This window comes from Myotis lucifugus, unplaced genomic scaffold (genome assembly GCF_000147115.1).
Source record: "Myotis lucifugus unplaced genomic scaffold, Myoluc2.0 scaffold_3, whole genome shotgun sequence".
NCBI classification, from domain to species: Eukaryota; Metazoa; Chordata; class Mammalia; order Chiroptera; family Vespertilionidae; genus Myotis; species Myotis lucifugus.
This window is the reverse complement of record NW_005871051.1, coordinates 29,367,556-29,377,719: the sequence shown is the minus strand read 5'-3', so window position 1 is coordinate 29,377,719 and position 10,164 is coordinate 29,367,556. Positions and strand designations below refer to the sequence as shown.

At 48.4% G+C, this 10,164-nt stretch overlaps 1 protein-coding gene across 1 annotated transcript in view; it reads right to left on the bottom strand.

Moving 5' to 3' along the window:
• The window catches only part of LOC106698917 (arf-GAP with GTPase, ANK repeat and PH domain-containing protein 1-like), a 153,510-nt gene extending 146,459 nt beyond the window's left edge, over positions 1–7,051 (bottom strand). Inside the window, 2 exon segments of the mRNA XM_014464741.2 lie at positions 5,610–5,680; positions 6,987–7,051. Of these exon segments, the coding sequence (XP_014320227.1) occupies positions 5,610–5,680; positions 6,987–7,051 (136 nt within the window).
• Positions 7,052–10,164: the final 3,113 nt, after the last annotated feature.

Genomic DNA, 10,164 nt, shown 5'->3' with positions numbered 1-10,164 from the left:
CCCCCGCGTGGTCCACGGGGAGAGGGCGTGAGGCCCCCGAGGTCCCGGTGCGCAGCTGGGGCCCGGCGACGAGGGCGCTGGACCCTTTCAGCCCGCTGACCTCCGGGCGCGGCCCAGCTCCCGCCCAGCCGTCTCTGCGGGCCCCGAGCTGCCCCGCGGTTCCCCCGCGCCTCGGACCCTAGAGGCACTGCGCGACCCCGCCCCCAGCGTTTTTTGTTTCCAAGCGGCAATTGCAAGGAGCCTCTGCGACTCGCCACTCGCCAGTGTATCCCAATGGCAGTTTGTTGTCTCCACCCCCCAGCCCCCATTTTTTTTTTTTTAACTTTTGGCCTTCTTTCCCGAAAGTGACGTGCATGCTCCCTCGGGGCCCTGGGTGCTCACACTCCAGGAGTGAACCGAAGTTTAGACAAGGATGAGAGTGAACCGAAGTTTAGACAAGGATGAGAGGTAGGTGCCATGGAATACTACGGAGGCTTCCTAGGCATCCTTTTCCTTAAAAAAAAAAAAAAAAAGAGAGAGAGAGAGAGATGATAGATAGATAGATAGATAGATAGATAGATGGATAGATAGATAGATGATAGGACACAAATCTCAAGCTGCAACCTCTTCAGCGCTGCCTTCTGCTCAGAGTGGGTCCCCAGCCCCTTGCTTGCCCGCCCCACCCCGGTCCAGGCGTAGCTCAGCCCCGGGGACCTCGCGGAGCTGGACCACACTGCAGCAGCTACCCCAGCACACAGAGGGCTCGCCCGCGGCAAATGAGACCTTGGTAGATGTGCCTAGTTTGTGCGCACCAGCCCAGTCCCTGCCTCCACCCCTCGTTTGGAAACAGAAGTCAGCAGCTCTGACATCCCCATTAAAGCCCGCTCAGGCTTCCCCTGGCCCACGGGCAGCCTGAGTGTGGCTAGGCACCCGGTACCCCTCCTCCTTGGGTTACAGTCTCTGGGCTCATAATTCCCCAGACAAATGTTAGAAACACCTTCAGCATTCTGGGCCTTTGTGCCCTCCTCCCCACTCCCAGACCCAGCAGGATTCCTGACACATTAAGCCAAGTTCATCCCTCCATTCAACAATACCTCCCCTCCCCCAGCCCCTGGCAGTCTCCCTTCTCCTTTCCATCTCTATGAATTTGACTACTCTAGGTACCTCCTAAGTCAGTGATGGCGAACCTATGACACGCGTGTCAGAGGTGACACGCGAACTCATTTTTTTGGTTGATTTTTCTTTGTTAAATGGCATTTAAATATATAAAATAAATATCAAAAATGTAAGTCTTTGTTTACTATGGTTGCAAAGATCAAAAAATTTCTATATGTGACACGGCACCAGAGTTAAGTTAGGATTTTTCAAAATGCTGACACGCCGAGCTCAAAAGGTTCACCATCACTGTCCTAAGTGGGACTGGCTTTTTTCACTCACCATCATGTCCTCAAGGTTTATCCATATTGCAGCATGAGTCAGACTTTCTTTCATTTTTAGGGCTGAATTATAGATCACATAGATCACATTTTGTTTACCCGTTCATCTGTTGATGGACATTTCGAACCTGGCTGTGCAAATATCTCCTGGATATTTGCTGCCCAGGAGTGGGGCTGCTGGACCAGGCAGGTCCTTTCAGTGGCACGTCAGTGTAAGCTCAGCTCCACTGAGCCGTCTGCTTCCAGGCCAGGGTCATAGCTCCTAAGATTTGTGCTGGAGCACAGTGATTAGAAGGCTGCAGCCTCAGAGCGCCACAGAATTGACACTGTGAAAGGGACCTTGGAGTCTTTTCACGCACCACGGAGAAAACTGAGCCCCACGGGTGAAGTCACTTACCCTACTGGCACTATTTGGTAGAAGGAGACGCAGGAGCAGAACTGAGTCTGTGAAAGCTCCCAAGTCCTGGACCCACACAGGGGTGGGGCTCAGTATGGTCTCAGACCTACCAGGCTGGGGGTGTCAGGGAGCCCAGAGCAGGGGGTGGTGGCCACCCCAGTGCAGAATTCCACTGTTTAGTGGCCACAGCCCCGCCCTTGCCTGATAGGAGTAGCCACACAGCAACTGTTGCTGTTACTGTTCATCTTTTCCAAGTGAAGGGAAAAGGCAGAGATGCCTTATGCTCCTAACAACCTCCTCAAGCCATCTTCCGCACGCGCCATGAAAGCACTGGTCCACCTTCATGTCAGCTTCTGGGGGTGCGAAAATGCATCTGTAATCCACACACCAACCTTGGATTTGCTGGCGTTTTTTAGAGTATTTATACAGACACACGCTAACACGATTGTGTAAATCATTTCCTCTGTGTATCAAGTGCAAAATGCATGATAATACCGAGTGTATGAGTTCTTCTCTCATAAAATGGAAGATTGATTTGCTTATACACATTCTGCAAGCTGATGAAAAAGCTGGTTTTATACACATAGCTCTGGCTGATGAACAAATTAGACATTGAGAAATAAGATGCAAATGAGGAGTTTACAGACACTGTTGAAATTATATAATTGTCTCCCACATCATGTGAAAATCAAGCAATGATTTTGAATGGATTGATGGAGGCAGTCGGAAGGGGGGCTTCAGTAATGCTTACCAACTTTATTTCTTCTCATCACATTGGGCATATATTTTTGAAAGCGTCTTTACACTTGAGCTTTTTTGTTTGCTTTATAGATGATCTGCTACAATATCTTTGGGAGTTTTGTTAAACTTCATAATTTACTACCTTTGGGAAACTGCTGCTTTTGATGTACCCTCTCAATGCACACAAAATGACAGCAACCCAAAACTGCTGTTCTGTTCTTCAATTGTCGCTTGGTTTCCAAATATAGATTCAGTTTAAATATTTATCAAATCGCTGCCAAATACTTGGCTAGGCACCTTTTGACCTTATCTCATTTAACCTTGGAGACCTTGCCTGGCAGGTTTGGGAGGTGGTGGTTTGCCCAAGGCTACTGCCAGAAGTGACACACCCAGAATTGAAAGCCCAATTTTCTATTTCCCCAGTGTAAGCAGGCATGCCTTCCATCCTAAGCACATCCTAATTTTAAAAACACAATAGCATATTTCATCAGCGTGATCCCAGACACATTTCTCTGATACAGAAGACAAGCCCATCACAAAACGTGTTCAGGTCCACGTGCGTGGTGATTGTGCTGTTTCCTGTGTAACTGGAGGGCGCTTTTCCTGCCCCGACCTTGCTCTTTTATTGAAAACCAAAGCAGGGCTATGGTCTAAAACCAAAGCAGTTTCTAGAAGTCCCTTAGAAATGAGTGCAATCCCCATTTCTTTCCCTGAAAAGGCATTGATCTGGGACTCCAGGGGTTGTGCCATTATCCTGCCCTGCCTTGTCACTCCCAGGGTAAAATGGCCTCGGTGGGGTGAAGTGGGTGCTCTAGCCAATTCTTCTCCTCCAGACCTGGAGCAGAACATGAAGTGATCCCCGACTTCTGGCAGCAATTCTGGCCCTGGGCAGGTCACCCGCCTCCGCTTGCCAGCTGACTGGACCACGGCCTGGCTTGCTCTCGGCCAAGCCGAGATTCTGGAAGCGATGATCGGCCCAACCGGTCTTGTGCTTGTGACGCCAGCACGCCAGACCTGTGCCCAGCACCTCCAGATGGCCCTTCTTCACGGATCAGATAACAGAGACTCAAAGCTCGCCTGGAGTCACCCAAAGGTCAATGGCTGAGGTAGCTGTAGGACAAACTCTTCAGGCCTTGGTTTCCTCACCTGTAAAAATGAGCCACTACAAACGCCTACTGATACAGTGTTATGATTATGTTTCCAGATATTGACCCCACCCGCAATCTTATTAGTCACATCAGTTTCTAATTTAATTTACACACATGCAATTACAATGTTTAATGCCCTTTTACATTTGTTCTCAAGCTCAGTGTACATCTGAGTTTAGTTAAATGTGCCCTCTGCAATCATTTTATTTTTCAGGATATATACATTCATGGGCTTTGTCAGGTTTAGCATAATAATAGGGCCCATTAACTAGTCAACAAATGTTTATTGAGCACCTGCTCTTTGCAAGGCAGTGCGCTAGAGATTTGGGACTGCGGTTAATGAAACAGGTAAGTCACTTCCTTCTCAGAGCCATCAGGGTGGGCGGAGGGTAAGTAAATACTTTCTCATCACTAATTAACTCATTTCAAGTGTGTGCTCTAGTGGACTTTCGCTAAGTTAACACTTTGCATCAGCTTGGTGTCTTCGGCCCAAGGGTCTCGGCCAGATTTCCGTTTTCCTTCCCCGTTGGTGCATGAGTTTATTGCCCTGTGGCACCTGAACTTCCCTTTGACCTTGACCTTCATGGGCGAGATGAGCTGAAGCTCCAGGAACAGGCTCAAGGAGCTGAAGCTGGTCAAGTGTTGGCAAATAACAGGGCCATTTGTTTGTTTTGAAGAAAGGAAGTAAATATTTATAAAAGAATCGCTTCAAGGCTCTGTGGGAAGAGAGGGGAAGAGTGAGAGATCCTGTGATAAGTATTCAGACCTAAAACCTAGAGAGAAAATCAACATGACTAATGGGAACAATCCCATTAAATGTTAGTATATGAAGTGGTTTTTAAAAACTATATGACATTTTTTCCCATGAAAAAAAACCAGTAAAATCTACACTACTTGCACAAAACTCTAGATACAGATTTTTTTGGGAGGAGTGGGTATGGAAGATGCTGAGATTGGGGGTTGGGGTAACAAGCAGCAAAGCTCAAGGTTTCTCCCACAGGCACAGGTGTGCAGATGGGGTAAGAGTGGGTTCCTAGTCTTGCCATGCTTGCTGCAGCAGCCTCCCCGACAAGTTCTGGTCTCTGGGGCACCACGTGTCCTCTCAAGCAGAACCCCTCTGGCCGCACGGGCTGTCCAGCACTGCCTGGCCAGGATATATCGAAGGCCTACAGAGCACAGATGTGGCAAAGGACACATTTGCAGGCACCTTTCTCTCTTGCTTCATGTGGGGAGCCGGCACGGCCATGGCATACTCATGCCAGCTCAGCCTGGTTCAGTGACCCTGAGTGGGGGTGATGAAAGGCTTAGAAAAGACAGACAAGAGAATGAAAGCTGGGTCTCAGTGGGACGCTGCCCCTCTGATGGACAGCGCCAGCGCCCACAAGCCGTGTCTTTATTTTATAGCAGATGCCACGAGGCAAAGTAAGGGTGTGATCAAGATGTTTACAACATTCTCATGGGTTTCAATCCTACTCAACTACATGCACCTGAACTCTATCACTCAGGCACGTGGGGCCACGTGTTCAGACCACAGGTTCAAGCTTACAACTCTAGCTGTTGGCTATAATTGTGCTGGGAAGGCTCTGCCCTCCAAGCTGGGACTTGCATGCAGCAATGAGAGGACAGTGCCCTCTCCTCAGTCCAAGGCTTGAACCTGTCCAAACACTGTAGCCGTGCCCCATAGCTTCAGAGGGATCAGCCCCTGTTTGTGTGGGGCATTTTATCATGGTGATGGGGTGGGCAATGGGGACCCAACTGGGTGGGTTTGGGGAAGGTGATGCACTGTGAACTAATTTGGTGAATCTGGCTTCTTTGAGCTCAGCCTGAGCTCTTGCATCACCTGTTGCCAAGGTGCTGGAGATGTCAAGAGGCCAAACATGCTCCTAGAGATTCCCTAACTAAACAAACCTGCCTTCATGATGCCATCCCAGGGTCCCAAGGAAGCTGGGAAGGTCCTCCTGGTGGTGGCATTAGTCAACCTAAGGTCCAACAAGGTTGGAGGTGGGAGAACCTGAGAGGGGATTGTTGAGTGGCAGGTGTAGGTCTAGAACGGAAGAGCTTGTTCCCAATTGGTTTCAGCTGAGCTCATATTCAGTGACGGTCACCGATGACCCACAGAGCAGGTTGGGATCAGTTTCCAGGCCTCACTTTGGAAGTCTAGCCTCCCCTACCCCTCTGTTCTGTTGACTTTCCCCCGAACTCTGTTAAACGTGCACAGCTCATGTTTGCTTCCCACACACCACACTGGCTTTTCTCTAGAGAAGTGGCTGGTGTGGTCCTTGGGCTCCGATGGTCCAGGAGCTTCCCTACTGGGCAAGGCTGCTGCTATGGACTGAGTTGTGTCCCCCTCCCCGCAAGTTCTTATGTTGAAGCCCTAACCCTCAGGGTGCCTGTGTTCGGAGATGGGGATTTTAGGAGGTAGTTAAGGTTAAATGAGGTCATAAGGATGAGGTCCTAATCTGATAGGATTGGTGTCCTTATAAGAAGAGGGTGATCTCTCTCTTTGCCTCTCTCTCTCCCTCTGCCATGTGAGAACATCGTGAGAAGGTGACCATCTATGAGCCAGGAAGAGAGCTCTCATCACAACCCAACTATGCTAATCAATACTCTGATCTTGGACACCCAGCCTCTAGAACTGGGTGAGATAAGTTTCTGTGTTTAAGCCACCCAGTCCGTGGCACTTTGGTTTCGCAGCCAAGCTGAGACAGCTACTGTCTTCACAACTTTGTGGCTTCACCCTTGTCTGATTCATTCCTCTCAGCAACTCACAGGCACGCAATACTATTACAACCCGCCAGGAAGCAAGGTGGCAACCTGTTCCAAAATGTTCATATCCTTGGTCTGGTGACTTCCATCCTGTATACTTTTAGGGAGTAATTTTACGAGAGGAAAAACTGTATACATTGAAGACGCTCATTGGAATAATTTCTTTCAGGTCAGAAGTATTCGACAATGTGAAGCTAGCCAAGAGCAGGAACAGTAGTTAACTCTGCAAAACCTGAGGCATTACAACTACACGTTACAAGCATGCAGAGATGTGGAAAATATATGTTCTATCATATGGTTTAAAGAGGCAAAATGCTACATTTTAGAATGTTTTAATTCAAGATGAGAAAAACATATATCTATGCGAAGGAAGTCAGGAAGAAAATAAGCCCAAATAAAAGGAGTTCACTTAGGGTGGTGGGATGTGAGGGAATCTGAAAAATTTGAACATTTTCCCTTATCCTTGAAGTTCCATTGTTTCCACGGAGAACAAAACAAGGCTTGTACTTGTCAGCTTACGTCCTCATCAGCGCCAGCCTGTAGCCGCCCGGGGTGGAGTGTCCACAGGAGGCCTTCCATGCCATGGTCCCAGGGCCTGGACTTTAAGACAGAAGAGCACGCGCACTTTTCGCAGGCACCGCGTCTGCCCAGCAGGTGACTGCCCCAGCTGCCTGCCAGTCTGCTCTGCACCTTTCCATAAGCCTCACCTGAGTTCTCCTCTGGTTAATAGAAAAACCTCCACGCAGCCCCAAGACCAGCTTCAGTTTTCCGTGGCTTCCCACCAGCCGGCTGCTCTCTCACCGGGTGTCACATGATTTGCCCTTGATGACAACATTCCCTGGAACCAGATCCTTCTGTGAGTCAGAGCTGGATCCCCTCGCCAAGTATCCGGTGGCTGGAGTTAGGTGACACCTGGCCTGGCGTTTTGACATTGAGACATGGGGAACCGGGTGCTCTGGCATCCCCTGGCCTGCTTTCAATGTGTGCCCGGCAGTTTCACCTCGTAGCCTCTGAACGCATCCTAGTCCCTCTGTCTACCTCACTCGGGCACATACTGTGCTTGGGAATTAAATTTAGGCAAGAAGTGATGACTATGTTCCATTTACATAGCACTTTTACCAATTTTTGATACTATTTCCTTTCTAATATAAATGAATGAGTGCATGTATGAAAAACAAGCACAAAAAGGTCTAAAAATAAACAAGACCCCAGCCCCAGTTCCACTCACTGGGAGGAATTACTAGCAGGTGTGCGTACCCTGTGTCCATGTATATTTGCATATAGGCAGCAGAATCTCTACATCTCAAAACAAACCCAAGTTAGGATCGTACAGTGCACTGTTCTAGCCTAACACTTTTCACTTAATTACATATCTTCGGGATCTTTACTTATCCCACATATGTTTTTAATGGGTGCATGGTATCTCGCTGTATGACTACAGCGTCGTTTATTTCAATAGACCTTTTCATAGACATTCAGATGTTTTAAACTTGTTTTCCTGTAACAGATAATGCTGCAAGGGATCCTTAGTGCCTATATCTTTGTGAGCAGTTGCAAGCATATTTGTTGTTAATGACGGAAATACTGGGTCAAAGGTGATGTGCAGTACAAGTTTAGATTTCTGCTGACAAACTGCCGACGATGCAGGAACCGACCAGCTTCTCCACACTCCGGCCCAAGCTGCATGAGAACTTTACATTTTTTGCCAATGATGGTTGAAGAGTGGCCTCTTCCATTATTTAATGATGGTGTTACCATCATTGAATTGATGTGTCCTTAATGATGAGTGAGGTTAAACATCGTTTCATGTGTTTGTGGGCCATTTGCATCTTTGGTTTTATGAAATGCCTGCCCCCCCACCCGCCCCACCATCACATTTTTCTGTACGGCATTCATCTTTCTCTTATTTTATTAAGGAACTTAGCTCTCTATCTGTGGGTGGATTATAAATCTTCCCCTGGGTTTTCATAATGTGAAACTTTGGTTATGAGGTTATTTTTGATACAGAGAGAATTTTTCATCCTTACTTTGTGACTGGAACCATTTTTCTCTGGTTTCTAGTTGTTTTTAGATATTTCTACATGCCAAGATTTTAAAATTTATGTTTGTTTTTCTCCTGGTGCTTTAATTGGGTGCTTACATTTAGACATGTGGACCATTTAGAGTAGCCTGTTTAATATAAATTTCTGTGACGATGGTATGTTTCGTGTTGACCCATACGGTAGCCGTTAGCTACAGAGGTTTCTTGGGCACTTGAAAGATGCCTAGTAAGTATTTACTCTTATTTAATTTTAACTAATATAGATTAAGTGGCCGCACATGGCTAGTAAGTACTGCATTGCCAGCCACACATCTAGAATTTATTGTGGTGTTACGATAGCAGTAAGGATCACTTCCTCTGTCCCCCAAATGCCTCACCAGTTGTCCCAATGTCAGCTCCTTCCCCAGCCCTCTCCCCTGGCTTTGAGATGTCCCCATTGTCATCCGCTCCATTGCTGTGTGCACTGGAGTCTATTTTTGGACACCCCGCTGGGCCTTGTTGATTACCCGGAACCTTTGTGTCTGCAGAGAGCTTTCAGAGCTTCTCTGGTTACAGCATCTCAGCGCAGAGGACTATTTAACAGGAGCACTATTCCTTAGCTTCGCATGGAAGGTGGAAATTCGTTCCTTGCTATTTCCTATATTTTCCACCCCATTCTATTTCAGCTTTAATATTTAACATTTAGTATTATGGCAGAGAACACAGAGAAGCAGCTAAGGGGTGATATGTGCGATTTTAAGAACTAAAGTGCACACCCCACGCACACACGTGCACACACACAGATTTTCCTAAGATTTCTTGGGCAGCCAGCCCAAGGCAAATGGGGCGGGGCTGAAGTTCAGCCTCAGCGCCTTCAGCTGGGCATCCCAGGCCTTCCCATCCCATCAGCAGTTATTCCTCACCAGTCTGAGCTCCCCACCCTCCCCACCACTACAGGGAGGATGGGGCAACCTCCTGGCACAGAGCCCCAGGGTTCTCCCCCAGAAGGTGTGCAGTTCCCCTGGGGACACGCTCTCTGGCTTATACCACCATTCCGAAGGGGCCAGGCATTGGGGGTGTTAGGCCATCCAAGAACTTTGGTTTCTTAGATTTGTACCCAGTATGTTGGGTGGGTGAGCTCCAAGGGGAGCAATCTGGACTTTTCTTCCCTCCAACCAGCTCACCGCAGCTCCCTCCCCTGCTCTCCAGGACTCCTCCTGGCAGGGCTTGGCCTGTTGGTGTTGCCTGTCACAGACTCACTTCCTGGGATTAAATGATGCAGACCAGTCGAATACCGAAACGTCCATCTCATAACCAGGGCTCCTCTAGCTCGAACTTGGAGGGAGAGGTTCTTCTACTCAGCCCTCCTGTCTGAGACGTCCAAGGTCGGGGTGGAAGGGACAAGCAGAGAGGAGCAGGTGTTCTCTGCTGCTCGCTCTTGGCCGTCAAAGCTCTTGGTCGTGACAGCTGCCCAAAGGCTGGTTCTTTGTCGCACTGGAGGTGTCCGCTCTTCGAAGGGCCTGCTCTCTGCTGAGTTATTGTAACCTTCCTCAGCTCCTGGCCCAGGGGTCCACCCCACAGCCACTTACAGCTGAGGTCCCCATGGCCTGCGAGGGTGGGTGCCCATAAAGTTGGCTCTATCAGGCAATCTTTTCAACATCCACTTAGCCAAAGAAA